The sequence below is a fragment of the Arvicola amphibius genome, chromosome 9, assembly GCF_903992535.2.
Source record: "Arvicola amphibius chromosome 9, mArvAmp1.2, whole genome shotgun sequence".
In the NCBI taxonomy this organism is placed as follows: domain Eukaryota; kingdom Metazoa; phylum Chordata; class Mammalia; order Rodentia; family Cricetidae; genus Arvicola; species Arvicola amphibius.
Window position 1 is genome coordinate 36,155,775 of NC_052055.2, and position 22,633 is coordinate 36,178,407.

General features: G+C 39.8%; 1 protein-coding gene and 1 non-coding gene across 2 annotated transcripts in view; both read right to left on the minus strand.

Annotated features, from left to right (window-relative positions):
- Positions 1-22,633, minus strand: part of Ep300 (E1A binding protein p300) — a 66,438-nt gene that overhangs the window by 40,638 nt on the left and 3,167 nt on the right. The window contains exons 2-4 of the mRNA XM_038342590.2: positions 9,914-10,551; positions 2,352-2,528; positions 98-359 (exon numbers count right to left, since the gene is read on the minus strand). Coding sequence (XP_038198518.1) covers positions 98-359; positions 2,352-2,528; positions 9,914-10,551 — 1,077 coding nt within the window. The remainder of the gene's footprint in view (positions 1-97; positions 360-2,351; positions 2,529-9,913; positions 10,552-22,633) is intronic.
- Positions 19,529-19,636, minus strand: LOC119824160. The gene has a single exon (XR_005287080.1). It is a non-coding gene; the product is annotated as a U6 spliceosomal RNA (small nuclear RNA).

The window sequence follows — 22,633 nt, forward strand, 5'->3', positions numbered from 1 at the left end:
GGAATATAATTTGTTTATAAAGGAAGGGAAGCAAATTCATGTATTTGGTGAAAGAATATATGTGTGACCATAATGACATCACCCTAAGGCTACTCACCTTGACAGGACTTGCCTGACTGACAGTGTGTCATGTGGTTTAAAACATTTTTCATTGTTCGACAGTGGGGAAGATTGCACTGCCTCACTTCCCCATTGGCCTGCTCCCGGCGCTGGCACTTGTGAGCATGTAAAAGGAGAACAAGCTGCTGCTGGATGAGCTTGCGCTTCTCTGGATCAGCTGTGTGTGCACCAGAACCCATCCCAGGGGCAACTGAAGTCACCAGGCCTGGCTGCTGGACCGATGAGGGTGGCTGCTGACCCTAAAAGAGATGACAAAGATTTGTGTGCTATCTTTTAATAAGGACTAGATATTTTCAAATTAAACCCTTCTCGGTTATTTACCATATGCCAGACTTCATTTTTTAATTTGGATGGAAACAATTCAATAAATACATGATAACCCCTATTATCAGGATGCTTAATGCAGTAAAAATAATTACAACAACTCTCAATAATAGTCAAAGTATGTATAAAAAACAGAGAACTAAGCAAAAATGAAGAACAGGTAAACTACACATTCTCGGTACTGGAAACCCATAGGGTGAGATCCAGAATTCAAGGCCAGTCTTTGCTACACAGCAAGTTTGAAGCCAGACTATAACCAGACTCTGCCTGAAAAAACACATAGGGGCTTGAGAGATGCTTTAAAGCTTGCTCTTCCAGAGACCCAAATTCAATTCATAGTCACATGTCCACAGCTCACTAACACCTTTAACTCCAGTTCTAAAAGATCAAGACCCTCTTCTAGCCTACTTGGACACTCCCATGAAAACAGGACACATCCATATACACATAAACAAAAATTCCTTAAAAAAAAACAAACTGGAATTAAAGACATGTGCCACCATGTCCAAAAGAAAATGCTTTTCCAAAAAAAAAAAAGTATCTTAGGACAGTGAGGACATGTTTTATCTTTGTATGTTTAAATCTTAACAAACTTTTTAAAATACAGGCAATGAACACAACACAAATACTAAAACATGTAAAAAGCCAAATAAAATTACTCTAAGACAATTATCAAAAGGTTAAAAACAAATTCCTTTATTAAATTCAAATTCACAACTAGAAATTGTTGGAACCAAATCACAAGAGATCCACCTGTCTGTCTCTGCCTTCAGAGATTAACGGTGTGCCGTACCACACCTTACATGTCCCCTAAGTGACCTTAGCCCTGGCTTGCCTGGAACTTGCTGGGTAGACATGGCTGGCTTAAACTTACAGAAAGTGTCCTTAGTAGATATTTTTAAACAGGTGAAAATTGTTAATTATAATGCTGCTCAATGAAGTTTAACAGTAACCAAATGTGCAATGGGTTTCATCCCAACAGAGAGAAACAAAAGGATTAATTTGAGAGAAATTACTTTATTATACTAAAGCAAATAAAATTAGTATACTTGATCCTTAAGAGTAGAAGCCTTGGCCGGGCGGTGGTGGCGCACGCCTTTAATCCCAGCACTCGGGAGGCAGAGGCAGGCGGATCTCTGTGAGTTCGAGACCAGCCTGGTCTACAAGAGCTAGTTCCAGGACAGGCTCCAAAGCCACAGAGAAACCCTGTCTCGAAAAACCAGGAAAAAAAAAGAAAAAAAAAAAGAGTAGAAGCCTTTGCAAGAGTCTTTCTTCAAGGACAGAAAGGTTCTAGTTTCCTACCCTTCAGTAATCAGTAAGGCCTGCTGAAGAATAGGGGCCCACTGTAGCACACATTTTATCAATACGCACAGGAAATAAAACTCCATGTGGAAATTTTGCAAAGCAAAATTCTATTCTAAGGCATGAGGCGCTCCCTCATATAATTCACTCCATCATGTATCTCAGACTCCAAATATGTATAATACCACTGTATTAAATCCTACTCTAATGCTCACAAAAGGGCTCCAGATAATGAGCTGATTACAGTTCAAGATGCATGTTAAGAGAAAACCAACTCCTGTAAACTAACTTCTAACATTCACATGTTCATCACGGCATGTGTGTACATACCCAACCTGCACACAAATGTTAAAAACAAAGAGCCAGGCGGAGATGGCACACAAGTTTAATCCCAGTATTTGAGAGGCAGGGGCAGGCAATCTCTGTGAGTTCAATGTCAGCCTGGTCTACAGAGCTAGTTTCAGGACAGCCAAAGCTGTCTCAAAAACTCTGTCTCAGAAAGAAAGAAAGGAGACAGAGGGGGGAGGAGGGAGAGGGAGAGAGAGAAAGAAAGAAACAAACAAACAAACAAGTAAGAAACAGTCTAAAAGAAAATTCGTACTCACCATGTTGGGAATTCCCCCACCAGGAACTGCCTTTTTGTCCATTGCAAATGGAGATAAGCTATTTGGTAGTACAGTCTTTGTCTGAATTGGGAGACCAAGGCCGCTCGCTCCAATCTGCTGTCCAGAATTCTGAGCATATGGTGAACCATAAGGACTGGGATTGTTCATCATTCCCATCTACGTAAAATTAAAAACATTCTCCATATTACTAAGACATTGCCATTTCCGTACTTCATGTCCTATATTACAAAATCATTTTAAAACAAATCCTCTGATTATATAAAGAAAACACACTGAAGGGCCCAGCAAGATGGCTTAGCAGGTAAAGATGTTTACTGCAAAAGTCTACCAACCTGAATTTGATCCCCTGCGCTTGTAAAAGAGAAAGGAGATCCAAGCACTCAGGAGGCAGAGGCAGACAGATCTCTGAGTTGGAGGACAACCTGTTCTACAGAGTCAGTTCCAGGACAGGCTCCAAAGCCATACAGAAAAACTGTCTTGAAAAACCAAAAAAGAAGAACAAAAAAGTAAAAGGAGAAAACTGACTTTACAAATTTAAAAATGAACAAATAAAAAAGTGTATTCTTATCAAAGTACATTTCACTGACTTAGGTATAAAAAATAAAAAAATAAAAAAATAAAATAAAAACTGAGTACCAGCTAGAGCCTGGAGGATCAGAAACTGCAAGGTCATCCTTAGCACAGAGAGCCAGGGCTCTGAAAATAAGATATCTTCCATGTGTTCAGTTTACCTGGAGCCATCCTACTACACAATGATTAACTGAAAATGTTAAGTAGTTTTTAAAATCAAAAGTTTATTTATTTGTGTATTTACGTTTGCACATGCACACACACTTGCATGCACATAATTACCACAGGGTAATTAAGTTAGAAACTACCTGAATAGGTAAAGGAAAGTTTCTTTGCCTACCAAGACATCTCAAAGGCAACTCTCTCACTAGACTTGGATCTTGCTGATTAGGCCAAGGAGCCTGGTCATTAACCTCTTCATAGTTGAGATTAAAAGCCCATGCCATCATTGTCAGCTTTTTACATGTGTGTGGGTGACTAGTAAGTCCTTCTATTTATGTGGCAAGCATTTTACCAAATAATCTTTCTCAAAGACCTACCCCCAAAACTACATTTTCATACCGGGCTTGTTTCTGTGAGACCTGTAATTCCAGTCCTTAGGAAGAAGCAGAATTACTAGTTCCATGTCAGGCCACTAGTATGCAACTATCTGATATTAACTTACAAACAAACAAACAAACAAAAAAAAAAATCAAAGATGCAATTTTTAGCTTTTCCTTTAAGTTGTACCACTTACACCCTTTTCGACACATATTCTCACTATGTAGACAAAGCTGGCCTTAGAAGAGTAATCCTCCTGCCTCAACCTCCCCCCAAGGGCTGAATCATAAACATCATGTACCACCATATATACGTCTATGCACACTTGCATGTAGTGCCTTTCAAGGCCAGAAGAGGGCATCAGATCCCTGCAACTAGAGATACAGTTGGCCACCATATAGGTGTTTCGAATGTGTCTGGGTCCTCTGGAAGAAGAGTCATTCCTTCAGTCCTTAGCTTTTAAGTTTTAAAGTACTAATATTTATTCTAAAATAATTTTAATGATGTCCATGCCCATAATGAGATTCATTCACAATTGAGTCCCTAATTAAAATGCAAATTCATTGAGACATGGAAAGCTATTTTACCACAGAACTTTAAATGAACAATAAAAGAACAAGTAACAAAATGTTTATAAAAGTCCACAAAAAAACCACAGAAATCTGTAAGCTACCTTAGTATTTTTAAGTAATTATAATGTGCTTATTCATATATATCACAATACAATCTGGTGGGGGCTTTTTGTTTGTTTGTTTTGTGTGGGGGTTTTGGGGGTTTGTTTGTTTGTTTTCAGAATTCTACCTCCCATCATTATACCTTCTGGCCCTTGAAGTTTTCTTTCTCCCCCACCAAATAGTATAAGATGGGGCTTTATTTGTATCTGCTACACTGCTATCCCATCTTGTCCAATTATTCACTGTTATACAGACACTGACCTAACCTGAAAAGGCAGAGAAAGGACACATGTGCTCCCAGACTTAAACATTCTATACTGCAGGGAGGTTCTCAAATAAAAAGAAGCTATAAACTCAAAAATAGCTTCAAGAAGTCCCTGAAACTGACCAGATTCACTAGATTCCTATTTGCCAGAGTAAGCAATAAATGGTAAGAGTTCCTGGCCCCCCAACACAAGCTGAGCTACAAAGACAACTCTCAGGAGAAAAAGCTACAAAGAAGACTAGGATGACACAAACCAGCTGCAGAAACCAACCAAGCTGCCTGGAAGTTTAGACCAACTGAGCCAACTGGAAAGAACACTCTCCAACCTGTTGAACTCCCCTCGGGCAGTACAGTGCGCTACAGGTTCACAGCTTTGGAACTGTTGTTATCCATCCTGGGGTGAGCTTTGATGATGCAGTGGTCTTTGAGTCATTTCTTCTGCAAGCAACCCTTCACCCACATTCCTATAAGCAATCCTAACAAAGCTCACTGGTTCACACCAAATTGGCCTCTGGTGATATCTATACTTTGGTCAGTGATTACCTACCTAGTTAAGCAGACCTCCTGTGTGCTTCATCTCCCCAGGGAAAGTTATGCCACACAAGAACCAGGAAGTTACAAGCAAAAGAAACCCCCACCCCACAAAAGCTTCTGAAGCATCATTATTCCTTTGCTAAAAAACAGCCTTACACATATTAAATACCTATTAATACTTACATTGCTGCAGAAAGTTAGGAATGTAGTAATATGAATACTCACATACATTACAAAACAAAACAAGGGGGCTGTAAAGATGGCTTAAGCAGTTAAGAGCATTTGTTCTCGCAAATGATCCATATCCCAAGAATCTACATAGTAGTTCACAACTTTATATAACTCCAGTTCCAGGGAATATTCTTCTGGTTTCTAATGGCACTAAGCACACATGCACACGAAAACAACAACAAAAGCACTCTACCAGGCAAGCTCAAGCTTGTAATCTCAGGAGGCTGGAACAAGGGGACTGAATTTGATAAACTCTTGAGTTTGACACTCATCCATCACAGGTGCTGGAAACCAAGTTCAGGTCTTCTGTAAGAGCAGTACAAGTTCTTAACTGGTGAGCCATCATCTCTCTACTCTAAAACACTCTCTTAACCTAAAATCTTAAACATCAAGAACTCTTGGTGCTAGAGATATATTCAACTGATATAGTTCTTGATTGCCATACATATATCCTTGGGTTTGACCTCTCTGGACCCCATAAACCACATGTGGGGTACATGCCTGTAATCTAAGCATTCAGGAAGTGGTGACAGGAAAATCAGTATTAAACAGGGAGCTGGAGGTCAACCTGCTATAGAGAGCCTATCTTAAACAGCAAAAACTCTTCTAACATTACATACAAAAAGTTATCACCAATTGATGCACAGAGTAAACTCCAAAAGTTATATTACCACTCCTGTTTTAGGAAACTGAATTATATCCCTAAAACACACACTCACTTGAATGGCTAAAACTCAGAAGTATTTGTGGGGTGCTGTGATCAATCCTAGGGTCTTGTTCATACTAAGCACACATCCTACACTAAACTCTGAACTACATCCTAAATTTGTCAAGATTCATCCCACTACAACCCCATATTTTGAGATAGCATCTCACTATGTAGCTCTGACTGTCCTTGAACTCTCTATGGTAGACCAGGCTAGATTTTAATTCAGAGATTGATCTATTTGGCTGTGCCCTGGGATCAAAAGTGTGCAACACCATGCTCAGCTTAAGATTTATTTCTTGCCAGGCAATTATGCAAGCCTTTAATCATAGCATTAAAGAGGCAGAGGCATGTGGATCTTTGAGTTTGAGGCCAGCCTGGTCTACAGAGGAGAATTCCAGGACAGCTAAAGCTACTACCTTGTCGAGAGAGAGAGAGAGAGAAGCAAGCTCCATGAGAAAGCAGTAATTTGTGTTTTGTTCACTGCCATGTATTCAATTCCTGAATCAAGGAGGATATAATCTGTAAATGTAAAAAGACTGGGGAAATGTCTCAGTATTTAGAGGACCTAATTTTGGTTCCTATCAGGAGGCTCACTGCCTAAAATGCCAGCTGCAAGAGGGAACCCAATGCCTCTGACTTCCCGTCTTCACTAATATATCATATAATGCAATAAAAAGTATATATATATATATATATATATATATATATATATATATATATATATACACACAGAGAAATCGTGTCTCAAAAAAAAAAATAATAGGGGACTGGAGAGATGGCTCAGTGGTTAAGAGCACTGGCTGCACTTTCAGAGGTCGTGAGTTCAATTCCAGCAACCACATGGTGGCTCACAACCATCTGTAAAGAGATCTTGCACCCTCTTCTGGCATGTGGGCATACATGGAGGCAGAATGTTGTGTACAGAATAAATAAATCTTAAAAAAATAATAATAATAAAAATATTCGGCAGTAAGGTACACACTTTTGATTCCAGCACTTGGGAGGCAGAGGCAGGGGGATCTCTGTGAGTTCAAGGCCAGCCTGGTCTACAGAGGGAGTTCCAGGACAGGCTCCAAAGCTACATAGAGAAACCTTGTCTCAAAAAAACCTAAATAAATAAATAGCCAAGCAAAATATATGTGTGTGTGTGTATATATAGTATCACTTAAGACTAAAAAGAAGGTTCAGTGAGTAAAAACGATTGACATGCAAGTCTCATAACCTGTGTTCAGCTCTACAGAACTCCTATAAAAGCCTGATGCAGTGATACAACCATCTACATTTCCAGTACACCTATGGGAAATGGGAGGCAGAAACAGGAGAATCCACAAAATCTTGAAATCCAAGCAGAATGGGAAAAAAAAAATCCCTCTTCTCAAAGAAAGTAAAACAGTAAGGGAAACCTGAACACTGTCCTCCACACATAACTGTGCCCAACCTTACACACAAATATGAAAACATATAAAAACATTAAGAATACAGTTGTTAAGTGTGAAGAAGGAAAAAACTGATTTTATTTTTTGGAGTCATGGTTTCACAGTACATTCCCATCTGACTTGAAACTCACAAAACTCACAGAAATCCGAATGCCTCTGCCTCTCCCAAGTGATGGGATTAAAGGTGTCTACTCTGCCAAGAAAAAATTTTAAACAGAAGTAGTCTGCCTAAATCAACACTGCTGCTCCCAAAGCCATAGGTTACTAAATGAAAGTCTCAGTGCCAGATAAGAACTATCTCCCCATGAGCTGCTGGTCAAAGATGCTTCAGAAGCCACCAATACAAACCTTTTCCAATGCTTTTGATTGCCCACCTGAACTAGATGGTAGGGCATTACTAGTGAAAACCACATTTTGGTTGCAGAACATGGAGAAATCAAACTGGAAGTTTCCTTCAAGGTGACTAGCTTTCATAGTGCCTGAAGGTTAATGCAGGGAGCTGCTAGTAGGGAAAGTCACCAACGATTTTACCAAGCTATGCACCTTGCAAGTTACAACACAAACCTTCCAGGTAAGACAGTCTCAATGCTAAAACAGTATCCTTACTATTTAGGAAAGTAAACCACAGATTTCTGGCTGAATTTCAGGTCTGCTGCAGAGGAGGAAATTCATGCCTCATACTGTAGAAACCTATAGCAGCCCATAGCTATTTGCTAACTAAATGAATATGGTATCAAAGAACCTTCTAAGTATTTTTTTGTTTTTTTTGTTTTGTTTTTTTTTTTTTGGTTTTTCAAGACAGGGTTTCTCTGCAGCTTTTTTTAAGAGCCTGTCCTGGAACTAGCTCTTGTAGACCAGGCTGGCCTCAAACTCACAGAGATCCGCCTGCCTCTGCCTCACGAGTGCTGGGATTAAAGGCGTGTGCCACCACCGCCCGCTTCCTTCTAAGTATTTTTGTTTATACCTATACAAGTGTTACTGTAAGCCTTGATTTTTGGTCAGAGAAGTTTCTTTCTGCAACTGAACAATGGTTAATGCAGAGTCACATTAATCTCAACAGGTTAAGGTGCTTAGAATAAGTGACTGTTGAGTGTTCAGTAGTGACAAATGGGATAATTAGTATCACCCCCAGACTCAAGGAACATGAAGGAGGACCACTGCAAAATGACAGACTTAATAGGACTGTTAGAATAAAGAACTCACAGCAAATGTGATTACTTGAATCTGCATAAGAATCAGTAAAAATGGTTCAGTGTATGCACGCACTTCTGAGGACCAGAGTTCAACTAGAATCCATGAAAGGTGAAAAGAGAATAAAATTCCACAGTTGTTGGGATCTCTATACACTTGCTGTAGCATACAATGCACACCCACATGATTTCTAAAAGAGATGGGAAGGACCTGTACAAGACAGAGCCCATTAGCATTTTATCATGGATGGGGAGAAATTTATTAATGGTAGTTAATGGTTGCTAGGGAAGGAAAATTCATTTACTACAGTGTTATAAGCACAGGACAGCTGCCCATGCTCCAGTAAGCAATACCATGCTCATGCATGCAATTCTAACTAAACTCAATGGGTCACAAGCAACAATAAAAAGGCACAAAACAGCTGGGTACAGTGACCTATGCTCTTAACTACAGCATTACAGAGGCAGGGAGATCTCAGTTCAAGACCTGTCTGGTCTGTGTAGTGAATTCTAGGTCAGTCAAAGATGCACTGTCTCAAAACAACAAAAAACTCACACAAGACCAACATCTGGTTACTAAACTACCTAGAATGCTAGTTACACTTTCATAGGTTTTCTCACCCAACCCTTTTTTTAAATCCTCAATATCATCAACTATGAATAATGTTTAAAGTGAAAGATATCTACCCTCACTTACCCTTTGCATCCCCCTAAATGTTAGGCTGGAGTGAATAAAAACTTTAAGATGGGGAACAGGGGAGCTGATTAAACCATAGATGGTGGGTCATAAGAGGCAGAGGCAGGAGTTGAGTTCCAGCCAACCAGAGTGCATAACAAGACCTCGTATTCCACTTTTTTTATACCAGCAATAACCAAAAAGAGTTGGATTTTTAAAAAAAAAAAAAAAAAACCCACAACTGGAGCTACAGGCAGTTATGAGCCACTTGTGTGTGCTAGGAACTGAACAGAGTTCACACAATAATAGCCCAAGATCTATTCTTAATAAACACATGAAGACATACACAGGCACACATGGGCTTCTAAAAAGTAGAACGAATAATTTTTCTACCTAAACAGTGTTAATATCTACTATCTTAAAATTGTACTTTTCACATTGGATCCTAAAATGAGTTGAAAATACTGTAATATTTAGGACAAAAAGATTAGAAATTATAGGTAATTACTTTGGAATAATCATGAAGGTACAGGATACGAATCAAATGTAAAACAAAGCATTTTCTATAAATTTAGTAAAAGAACTTCTTAAGACCAAGACCAACACATTAGATCTTTGGCACATAAACACAAGAATAAATGAATAACTTCAAGCATTTCCTGCATCACTGAAACAGCCAAATAGGTACTTCTTAAATAAACAAAAACAGAACTCACCTTAAGAGGCTGGGGGCCTCTCAATCCTGCTTGTCCTCCCATCTGAGGAGAGCCCTGCTGTAGTGGTTCAGTCAATAAACTGCCAGCATTGCCCATGCCTGGGTTGGGGTATTGCATATTCGGCCGTCCCCGTCCTGCTCCAATTGAACCATTCATGACTTGATTGGGTATTATCCCTTGTCCATTTCCTGCAGCCAACATTCCAGGATTCATGCCAGCATTCATCCCTGTGCTCATTCCCATGGCAGGCTGATTCACCGGACTGTTCATCATACCTGTGGTAGACTGTGCAGGACCCTGATTTGGTCCACTACTGCCCATCCCCATGTTAGGAGAAGTCAAGCCTGTCTGTGCCATCGGACTTTTGACCATGCTATTTATCAAACCTAATCCAGGGCTGTTCTGTTGGGCCTGGCTGGCCATAACTTGGCCTGGCCCACCAACCCCCATATTGAGGTTAGGGGAACTACCAGACCGTAGCAATTCTGACAGCTGTTTATGTTTAGAGGCTGCATCTTGTACTATGCCAAGACTTGTCTGGAGCTGACTAATATCGCCACCATTGGTGAGTCCCAATTCCGTAGAGTTGATTAATTCATCTGGTAAATCATGTTCCAGGTCAAACAGCGAACCAAAATCTAAAAGCAAATAGAAAAGATAAAGGTTAAGTTTTACACAACCCAATCAGAAGTACATAAGACAGTATGAATTTTGCTAAGCATAAATTAATCTTATCTACACTCTCACATGTTTAATTTTTGTATTGTGGTTTTTTTAATATACTAATTATGCATTTTCTTTAAAAGAACTAATTTTGGTTAGACAAACAGGTTAAAAAAACTTAAGAACTATGCCAAAATTAAGACCAAGTGAAAATGGGGTGAATGTTGGTACAATATCTACTAAATGAGTTCTTGAAAAGTTAGCATTAATAATCATTAAAAGGTGTGCTACACCAGATGGACAGCTCATTGAAGAATGGCAATCTAAGTTCATGCCCCAGAACCCACATAAACAGAACTGAGTCCTTTAAGCTGTCCTCTGACCTTCAAACCCACACAGACACTGCACACTAACACACAAACTAATAAAAACGTTTTGTAAAAACTTTATTTTTTATTTTTATTTTTTATTTTATTTTATTTTTTGGTTTTTCGAGACAAGGTTTCTCTATAGTTTTGGAGCCTGTCCTGGAACTAGCTCTAGAAGACCAGGCTGGCCTCAAACTCAGAGATCCACCTACCATAGCCTCCTGAGTGCTAGGATTAAAGGCGTGCGCTACCACCGCCAGCCAAAAACTTCATTTTCTAAATTTTACATATTTTTATGTGTTCCCTCAGAGACCAGAAGAGAGCATCAGATTTCCTGGAGATAAAATTACAAGTGGCTGTGCACTGCCTTAACTTGGGTGCTGGGAACTGAATGTAGTCCTGTGGAAGGGCGGAAGGAGGCGCTCTTAACCACTCTTTCTAGTCTTTTAAAAAAAAAAAAAAAGAGCCGGGTGGAGGTTGTGTATACCTTTAATCACAGAAGGCAGAAGACAGATGCAGGTGGATCTCTTTGAGCTCAAGGCCAGCCAGCCTGGTCTACAGAGCTAGTTCTAGGACAGGTTCCAAAGAGAAACCCTGTCAGGAGGGGGAGGAGGGGGGAGAGGAGGGGGGGGAGGGGGAGGGGAGGGAGGAGGGGGAGGAGGAGGTGGAGAAACAAAAGAAAGAAAAAAAGAAAAACCTAAATTCATTATCATGGCTCATGCCTTTATTCCTAGCACTCAGGAGGCTAAGATAGACAAATGCCAGGCTTGCTTGGCTACATAGTGAATTTCAGACCAGCCTAGGCTACAGAGTGAAACCTTGTCTCAAAACCTGAAACTTTTGCAATTAAACTGGGCAATTCCAGTGTTCCTTAGAGGAAAAGTTAAAATGCAAACTAAATACTTCAATACATAGACAACCAATACAAGTCGATGTGCAAGCAAATAGAATAAATTGTGAGCCACTGCCAATCTACTACTGCTTATCACTTCTCATATCACAAGTATATGGTTCACTAGGAGAGTGGATTTGCTCACATATGACCTGTTCCTACACAACAGTTTGCCTTAACCAAAATTTAGGCAGGAAGGGGTACAGAACATTGCCACTGGGTACCCTTAACATACAGTCAATCTCTAGCTTACCCGAGAAGGTAGACTATAAATTTGAGCTCTTCAATATTGGCATTTCACCATTTTACACCAACAAATTCTTTGTTGTATGGCAAAGGAAGAATGTCTTATGGTTTTAAAATACCCAACAGTTACTTCTCTCTGAATTTGATTTCAAAACTTCAACCATCAGTTTGAAGTTTTCAAAGCTTCAAACACACACACACACACACACACACACACACACACACACACACAAGTATGATTTTAGCCCAGTGTTACAGCACACTCCCAAAATTCCAGCACTTGGGAAGTGAATGCCAGAACAGGGGTTCAAGGTCTACAGGAAACACTGTCTCAAAAAAAACCAAAGTTTCTAGGCATCATCAGCTACAACCTAGGAAGACCAGATTGTTCCTTGAAGTTTGCATTTCTTTAAATAGTTTGCCAAATAGTTTTCACGTGGAAAAAGCACTAATGGAAACTGGGCATGGTGATGCACACTTGTAATCTGTTGCACATCAGATTATTGGAAGATTAGACAGGAAAGTCAGAGGTTCGATGCCAGCCTGTTCTACATGAAATCCTATCTAAAATTAAAACACATTAAAATTAAAATTAGTGTGGGCTAGAGAAATGACTCAACAATTAAGAACCAGAACTCAGAAACCAGTACCCACACTGGGCAGCTTACAAATAGCTTCCTGAATTATCTACACTCTCACAAGGATATCCATATCATTCACACAAACACATAATAAAAAAATTAAAATCTTTTAAAACAAAATACACTAATGGGTATTTAATAATTAAAGATACTTGAACCTACACAATAAAAAATTAGTCCAGGCTCTAGAGAAATGGATCAGTGGGTATAAAATGCTTGCTGATTAAGCTTGAAGTCTGAAGTTTGGATCCCCAGAACCTGTAATCCCAGTGGGAGAGAGGCAGAAACAAACAGATCAACTCTAGTTCCAATTTAGGTTCATTTAAATACCCTGCCTCAATATTAAAAAGAGTGAGATCAAGGAAGACAACCCAAATTTACCCCAGGCCTCCACATACACACACCTACTTACACGTATATCCATGTGGATGCTAATATACACACCACACATATAAAAATAGCCGGGGTTGTCTAACAAAGATGGCTCAGCTAGTACAGGCACCTCCTGCCAAACCTAAAACTGAGCTTGATCCCCCATACACACATGGTGGAAGAGATTACACCGGACTCTCAAGCTGTACAAATAAATATGGGGGGAGAAGTGTTAAAAAAATTATAGGGAGGGCTGGACAGATGGCTCAGCGGTTAAGAGCATTGCCTGCTCTTCCAGAGTTCAAGTCCCAGCAACCACATGGTGGCTCACAACCATCTGTAGTGAGGTCTGGTGCCCTCTTCCGGCCTGCAGGCATACATGAACACAGAATACTGTATATATAACAAATAAATAAATATTTTTAAAAAATTATAGGGAGCCAGGCCTTTAATCCCATCACTTGGGAGGCAGAGGTAGGTGGGTCTCTGTGAGTTCAAGACCAACCTGGTCTACAGATTGAGTTCCAGGACAGCCAAGGCTACACGAAGAAACCCTTTAAAAAAAAAGGGGGGGGTGGGCGGTCCCAGCACTCAGGAGGCAGAGGCAAGCGGATCTCTGTGAGTTCGAGGCCAACCTGGTCTACAAGAGCTAGTTCCAGGACAGGTTCCAAAAGCAACAAGAGAATCCCTGTCTCAGAGGGGAGAGGGAGAGAGAGAGGAAAGAGAGAGAAGGGAGGGAGGGAGGGAGGGAGGGAGGGAGGGAGGGAAGGAAGGAAGGAAGGAAGGAAGGAAGGAAGGAAGAGAAAAACACAAGGGTTGGAGGGCTAAAAATAGGTTTCTTTCCCGGTACCAAACGAAACTGGGTTTGAGGTAGAGTGTTAAGAGAGATGGCTCAGTAAATGAGAGTACATATTGCTCTTGCACAATTCCAGTTCAGGTCTCCCACTCATGTGTATGTGTTTAGCAGAAGCCTTTAATCCTAGCTCTCAGAAGGCATAGGCAGGTGGATCTCTGTGAGTTCAAGGCCAGCCTGTTCTATATAGTAACTTCTAGGACAACTAGAACAGAGAGACCCTGTATCAAAATACAAAACATATGAATAAATTTAGGGGGCTGAAGAGATGACTCTGGAGTTAAAAGCAATAGTTGATTTTCCAGAAAAACTGATTCAATATCCAGCACCTACATGGTGGCTCACAATCATATGTAACTAAAGTTCCAGAGGATCTAATATCCTTTTCTGGCATCCACAGGCATTGCAGTCATAGTATACAGACATATACAAAGATAAAACACCCATAAACACAAAAGAAAAATAGATGAAATTGAGGGGGAAAATTTTTTTAAGACAGTGAGAGCCAGGTGTGGTGATGCATTCCAGCACTTGGAAGGCAGAAATAGGAGGATCTATAACAATCTGAGACTAGCCCTGTTTTACAAAAGGAGTTCCAAACCAGCAAGGGCTATATAGTGCAACATTGCCTCAAATAAACAATGAAATATAAAAGCTCAGGGGGCCAGAATGACAACTCAGAAGATAAAAGCACTTGTTCTTGCAGAGTACCCAAGTTCAGTTCAAAGAACCCATACGACAGTACCAGGCACATAGGTGTACATGCAAGCAAGCACTCATACAAACGAAAAATAAATCAGCTGAATGAGCTAGACACGGGGCTCAGTGGTTAAGAGCACTTGTTCTTGCATAGGACCTGAGTTTAGTAGTTCCCACCACTACAGTGGTCAGTTCACAACTACCTAACTCCAGCTCCAGGGGATTTTACACATTCTGCTTGTTCTACAAGCAGGCATACGCATATACCCATAAATATACTCACATACACATAGACAAAAATGGTTTCGTTTTTTAATCAAATGAATGGTATATTTACATTAAACCTAAACTGTGTGTAATTTATTGCTGCACACTTCTTGATTTTCAATAAACGTCAGAGTTTTTTCAAAAGGAATACTACAGAGGAGTACAGATAAAGTATATTTATTTTTAAAATCTCAGAGGGGCTCACTTGCCCCACAGTCTGATCAACTGAATTCAAATACTAGAATTTATTTAAGGTAACGGAAACAACTCCATAAAGCTCTCCTCTAACAACACACCAAATGCATACTCAATAAAGATAAAAAAAAAAAAATACTACTTTTTAAAGCCTCCTGCCAGGCAGTGGTGACACATGCATTTAACCCCAGCACTCAGGAAGAGGCAGACAGATCTCTGAATTCTAGGCCAGCCTGGTCTACAGACGGGTTCCAGACAGCTATTAGTAGTCTCTCCATGCAACTGATTCTGTGTACACCACCAACAGAAGACTCTTTCACCAACCACACTTCTATTCCAACAGTTTCTGCTGTGATAACCAAATGCCAAATTCCTTAGCATACTTGTCTTAACATCTTCTCAATATCCTCTTCCATCTGTTTCCATAAAAACACCAAGCACACAGCATATATTCCAGCCACATCATTTGTATTTACTTTACGTGAAATACCCTTCCTCATGTGTAAGAAACCTAAGTACTTATACAGTCCTAGCAACTTTTGTTCAAATCACATCAAGCTATATGAATTTTTCCAGCAACGTCCAAGACCCATGTCTGAAATATTCCTATCTGCTTACCTTTAATCATTACCAGAGCACTGCTTGTAAGGAAACTGTGTAGACTACTTCACCAGATTCTACACTCAAAAGTAAAAACCACCTTGGTTCACCATTATATCCCAAAAGCCTAATCCTTGATACTCAGCATCTACTAGCTACAAAGAATGAAGGTCAGGTGGTGGTGATGGCTCACACCTTTAATGTGAGCAGAGGCAGGTGGATCTGTGAGTTCGAGGCCAGCCTGGTCTACAAGAGCTAGTTCTAGGACAGGCTCTAAAGCTAGAGAAACCCCCCTTAAAAAAAAACAAAAAAAAAAACAAAAAAAAAAAACAAGAACAAAAAATTCCTGTTGTCTGCAAGATGTAGGGCTCTCAGCTACTTCTTCAGCACTATGTCTCCACACCACAATGACCCATGATGATAATGAACTAAACCTCTGAAAATGGTTAAGGCTCCATCACCTCATATGGACAGGGCAGAATCGGGAGACTTTATGTGAGTCCCAGCCCTGCTGCAGGATCTAACAACAATGGGTGAAGTGACACTGAGGACAAAAGGACCTAACACCTCCCCATCACACTGAGGAAAGGCTGCTGCTGATGGTACGGTTATCACTGTGGCTATCAGTTATCACTGTGGCTATCGGTTCTGCTATATGCTGTTAAATTTTAGCTTCCGCAGCATATTCATTTATTCATTCACATACACATACACACATCTCTTCCTATATGGTCTTAGTAAATTACCTGTCTTTCCTAACTTGAAATTTGGGAATAATCTTAGATTTCTCCCTCTGGCTACTTATACTGGAAACAAAATCAAGTTATGCCTCAGCCACTGAACTTCCAAAATCCTTCCCACTTTTTCCCATCTTCTGTGATAAAGACCACCTTTACTAGAGCTAGAATCCTTTAAATCTCACTTCTCTTACTGTCTTCTTCACGAGTTTTTTCATTTTAATATCTTGCACCCATTTAAATGACTATTTAATTAAAATAAACTGTACAAATTAAACTTCTATAGGCAATGTTAGTCCCGAATGGTGGGTGGCTAAAGCAGAAGAGAAGAAATACCAGAGCTCACTATCAACCCAGGTAAGGAAGGAGATGGCTCAGTCAGTCAAGTGCTTGCCACTCAAGCATAGTTTGGGCCCTCAGGAGCCCTGTAAAAGCCAAGCAGTGACACTGTAATCCCCCAATTCAGAGGGGAGTAGAAAGAGGAGAATCTCTGAGCCTGTTGCTCAGATGTCTAACTTAAACAATGAGCTTCAGATTCAGTGAGATCCTGTCTCAAAATATAAGGTGGGGAGTGACTACAACAGACACCCCAAACCCACATATATAGGAACATGCAAACACATACACAATGATAATTTTGCACTGTGACCAAGGTTTCTGGATTTAGATATAAACATAGTTCTTAATCCTTAAACTAGGTGTTAATGGCTCAGATCTGTAATCTCAGTACACAGAAAGTTCAGGTAGGGCTGTCACAGCTTGAAGCCAACTGAGTTATAGTGTAAGACTCTTATTCATGTATGTATGTTTGTATACCCTCAGAACACCAAGCAGGTAGGAGATTTGGAAAAGATTTGAAGGGAACCTGGCCTACTGGACTATTACAGTAAGTTACATGCCACCTTGTAGTACAGAATGAGACTTTGTCAAAGAACAAAAACAGTGCCTGAAGAGAGAGACAGCTCAAAAGTGAAGAGCACCCACATGGTACCTCACAACTGTCTGTAACTTCAGTTCCAAAGGATCTAATGCCTTCTTCTGCTCTTCATGGTACCAGACAGATACACACATAATGTGTATAAATGCATGCAGACAAAACACACATAAATAAAAAAATAAACCCATCTAGACAAGCAAATGAAAACTGGGAAAAAAAATACTGCTCAATCACACAATTTCTGCAAAAAAAAAAAAATCATTCTTATTTTGAACAGTGCCAATAAAAACAATTTGCCTTCCAGTTTCTCATACTGTTAATACCAATTCAGCAGGGCAGCAGTGGTCCACACCTTTAATCCCAGGACTCAGGAGGCAGAGAGATCTGTGAGATGGAAGAATAAGTTCCAGGACAGCCAGAACTGAAACCCTGTCTCGAAAAACCCAAAGAGAAAGAAAGGAAGGGAGGGAGGGAGGGAAAAGAAAGGAAGGGGGGTTGCTTTTTGGGACAGGGTTTAGAGAGATAGTGATCAAGTAAGTCCTTGTCTTTACCCATTTTATCTGGATGTCCATTAAAATAAAAACCTACCACTAGCTGTGAGGTAGTGGCACCTGCCTTTGATCCCAACACTTGGGAGGTAGAGACTGGATAGAGAAAACCTGTATGTGCTGAGGGGGAAATGACCTACCACTAATTTCCTATAGGAGTTGACACAACTAGTTAACATAATGTGCACATTTGTGCAAAATCAAGTGCTGTCTTGTTTAGTTTTATTTTGTCCCAGAGTCATTTTACATAGCCCTAGATAGCCAGAAACTATGTTACTTTGTAGCCTAGGCTAAACTCTTAACAGGAAATAATTAGTCTCATCCTCCTAGAGTTCTGGGATTATAGGTAAACACCCCACACATATAGCTTTCCTAAACCATTTCACAGTGAATTCTCACTTATTCCTCACTACAAACTATAATAGTGGGGGCTATGGGTAAAAAAAGATGATCCATAAGTCAGGTCATTGGCCCAAGGTTATTTAACAAAGCCATGGGATTCTCAACTTCTAGTCTAACTCCATTTAACCAATTCCCCTTTTCCCCCTCAGAGACAGGTCTCACTATGTAGCTCTGGCTGTCCTGGAACTAGCTCTATACAGCAGGCTGGCCTCAAATTCAGAGAGTCACCTTTCTCTATCTGCCAGTGCTCCAATTTTTTGTTGATTATGTTTTTGTTGGTGGTGGTTTTTTTTCTTTTTTGAGACAGGCTCTCACCACAAAAGCAGCCTTGGGTAGCCTAGAACTAGTTATGTAGACCATGTTAATCTCAGATTTTTCTCTCAACAAAACTGCAAACTATTTTTTGAGGTATTTATTTTAAAAAGAATCTACATTTAAACACAAATTTTATCTGTAGGGCTGGAGAAATGACTCAATGGTTAAGAGTAATGGCTAAGAGTACTTACTGCTCTTACAGAAAACCTGGGTTCAGTTCCCAGTACCCACATGACAGCTCCAATCTCAAGGGATTCACACCCTCTTCTGATCTCTGAAGGCACCAGGCACATACATACATACATACATACATACATTCAAGCTAAATATTCAGACAAAATAAATCTAAAACTAAAAAAAAAAAATCCAAATTGCTAAGAGGCTTAAATAATCAATTAATATTTATTCTCTTAGCTCTCATTGTGTGTTTATGTTCGTACTTATTATATCATGCATGTGCTGGTCAGAGAACAACTTTATAGAGATGGTTCTCCTTTTTAACCATTACATGGATTCTGATTTAACGCTGGTCTACAGGATTGCAAAAGCAAGTACTTTTACCCACTCAGCCATCTTGAAAGCCCCATTTTAAACTCTTCAAGAAATGAGCAGGAGTAAATCTGTATCAAAATTTCAAAAGGGAACTACTAAGCATAATATGAAAACATCATATTGATTTACAATATTGATTTGCAAAAATCAATATTATTGTTTTGATTTTTTTGGTTTTATTTCTTCAATTTTGTTTTAAAACAGGGCCTTCCTACATCATAGACCAGGCTGGTCTCAAATTCTCAATCGTCCCTGCCATCACCTCCTCAGCCCTGGAATTATGGATGTGGACAAATGAACACACCCAACTCAAAATTTATTTATTTTCTAAAATATGTAAGACTTCACAAATTTTCATGCCATCCTTTGTGGAGGGGCCATGCTGGTCTTTTCTGTATTGTACCAATTTTAGTATATGTGCTGCCAAGGCGAGCACAAAATTTAATGTTTTAATTTGTCTTAATCTTTAGTATAAGTTATTTCACTTATTAATTTCACTAATGTTTATCACAGTCAAAATAACTTCAAGTTAGGTATAATGCAGCATGTCTGCAGTCCTAGCTACTAAGGAGGATGAACTCCAAAGTCAGGTGAATACTAGAGTTTCCAGACCACCTAGGCAACACAGCAAGACCCCCATCTCAAAAGAGGAAAGAATCTGAAAACCACAAAATAATTATTTTGTTTCCCATAAATTAATTGTTGGGTATTATAAACTGGCAAAATGACTTTTTTTTGTTTTGTTTTGTTTTTCGAAACAGGGTTTCTCTGTGTACAGCCCTAGCTGTCCTCAAACTAGCTCTTGTAGACCAGACTGGCCTAGAACTCACAGAGATCCGCCTGCCTCCCAAGTGCTGGGATTAAAGGTGTGGGCCACCACCACCCGGCTCCAGAATGACTTAATTGTTTGGGGTTTTTAGTGTTTGTTTTTCGAGACAGGGTTTCTCTGTAGCTTTAGAACCTGTCTTAGAACTAGCTCTTGTAGACCAGACTGGCCTCAAGACCCACCTGCATCTGCCCCTCAAGTGCTGGGATTAAAGGCGTGCGCCACTTGGAAACTTATACTCCCACTTGTATCAGGCAACATTCTTCCTATACTTCTTCCCTTTCTTTAACCACTTAATGTCTACAAATATCATTATGCATTGATTTTTTCTTTATTTCTTTTTTTGGGGAGGGGGAGTTTCGAGACAGGGTTTCACTATTGTAGCCCTTGCAGTCCTGGAAGTCACTCTGTCGACCAGCTGACCTAGAATGAGATGCTCTTCCTTCTAAGTGCTGAGATTAAAGAAGTGTGCCACAACTGCCATGCTGCATTGATTTTCAAGTGTTTCAAATTACTTTTTTCAATGAATAGACTAAAGAAGGTATAAAATAAAATGTCCAAAAGCATCAAAGGCAGAAATCCTCTTCCCCCTACCTAGAATCAATTCACTGGATGTGCTAATACAATCTCTACTTAAGCAATAAAACACAAGCTCCTACTGGGAAAAGGCACCCATATTATAACACACAGGACTTACAACTTTAAAAAAAATGTCATTTACTATCTTACTGTCAACCAAACAACCTTCTTGAGGTCTTATCAGTGAATTTACATGGGCTTGAGAAATTTAAGGTACAGGACACAGTATTCTACTATACTGCACCACAATCAGCAATACCTCATTAAACCAAGGAGCTGTTTAACCTGATTCCAAAACAACTCTAATACACACATTTCCTAACTAAAAAACAAAATTAAAACATAATACCAAAGTCTGAGCTAGGAAAAAATTTTTATTTCATAGAAGTATTCTAAATAGGATGGTAAGTAACTTATACAATGCTACCCTAGAAAAATAAAAGATATTTAAAAAAAAATTGTGACTTGCTTCTTTCTGTCATCCCAACACTGGGGAGACAGAGGCAGGAAAATTGTAGCAAAATAATCATCCTTACCAGTTCTCTACATTAAACTAGTGGTCAACATAAGTATACTTTATATACTATCTCCTTGGTGCCTTTGAAATTGGGGGAGAAGCGACTGGGTTGGGGCATAAACCGAAGTCAATCCAGTTACTCACACAGTAGGGCTACAGGAGGAATCTTTACCCTACTTAATTGTGACAGGTCCTAAAACTGTCACCCATCTTTACAGAGTGTGTTCTTAACTCAAGTGCTCACCTTTGGGTTTTTGTTTTGTTTTGTTTTGTTTTGTTTTTTCCAAGAACAGGTTTCTCTGTAAATCAGTCCAGGCTGTCCTGGAACTTGCTCTGTAGACTAGGCTGGTCTTGAGCTCACAGCAGGGATTAAAGGAGTGCACCACTGCCTCCTTAAGTTCTCTTAAGTGATTTCCAAGCAGTGACAAAATGTTCAATGAGCAATAAAGGAAAGGGAGGAGAAAAAAAAGTCAACCCTCATCAGGTGAATCTAAGTAAAAAGCCAACCTGGCCAGCCTGGTCTACAGAGCAAGTTCTAGGATAGCCAGAGTTACACAGAGAAACCCTGTCTCAAAAATGAAGGGGGATAGGGGGTGGAAATTACCATCATCATTGCTCGAAAAATCAGCAGAAATCAGTTCTTCAATTACTCAAAAATTTACCTATTAACTTTTGTGGCCAATTTTACAAAAAAAAATGTTTACAAATAGGAGAAAGGATAGAACAAAATTATGTTTTAAACGGCACAAAGCGCAGAAAAGATCTCTTTGAAGCCAGCCTGTTCTACATAGGACGGCCACAGCTACACAGTGAGATCTCAAAATAATAATAATAATAATAATAATAATAAACATATTTCAAAGTTTTGCACAACTTATACCAAACTCAATTTTTCTGGGGGGGGGGGGGGGGTCAAAACATGGTTTCTCTGTGTAAAAGCTCTGGCTGTCCTGGAACTCACTTTGTAGACCAGGGTGGCCTCAAACTGAAATCTGACTGCTTCTGCCTCCCAATGCAGGGATTAAAAGACTGGCCTGAATACAATTTTTTTTTTGGGGGGGGGTTTTCGAGACAGAGTTTCTCTGTGGCTTTGGAGCCTGTCCTGGAACTAGCTCTTGTAGACTAGGCTGGCCTCGAACTCAGAGATCCGTTTGCCTCTGCCTCCCGAGTGCTGGGATTAAAGGCGTGCGCCACCACCGCCCGGCCTGAATACAATTTTTAATGGATCAAATGCAAATACTAAAATACAAACATAAAAGTATGAAAACAAAATTATAAAAAGGTTTTTATTTCTTCCCATTTCATGACAAAACATGAAACTATACCAAGTCACTGGAATGAAGCAACCTGCCAATTTCACAATGTACCTAGGGGTCCTCTTAATTCTGCATTAGTACCTAAACTTAAAAATTCCCAGCAATCCCAGCACTCAGAAGGCAGAAGATGAATCTTGGTGAGTTTGAGGTCAACCTAGCTTGTGCTGTTACACAGAGAAATCTGTCTTGAAAACA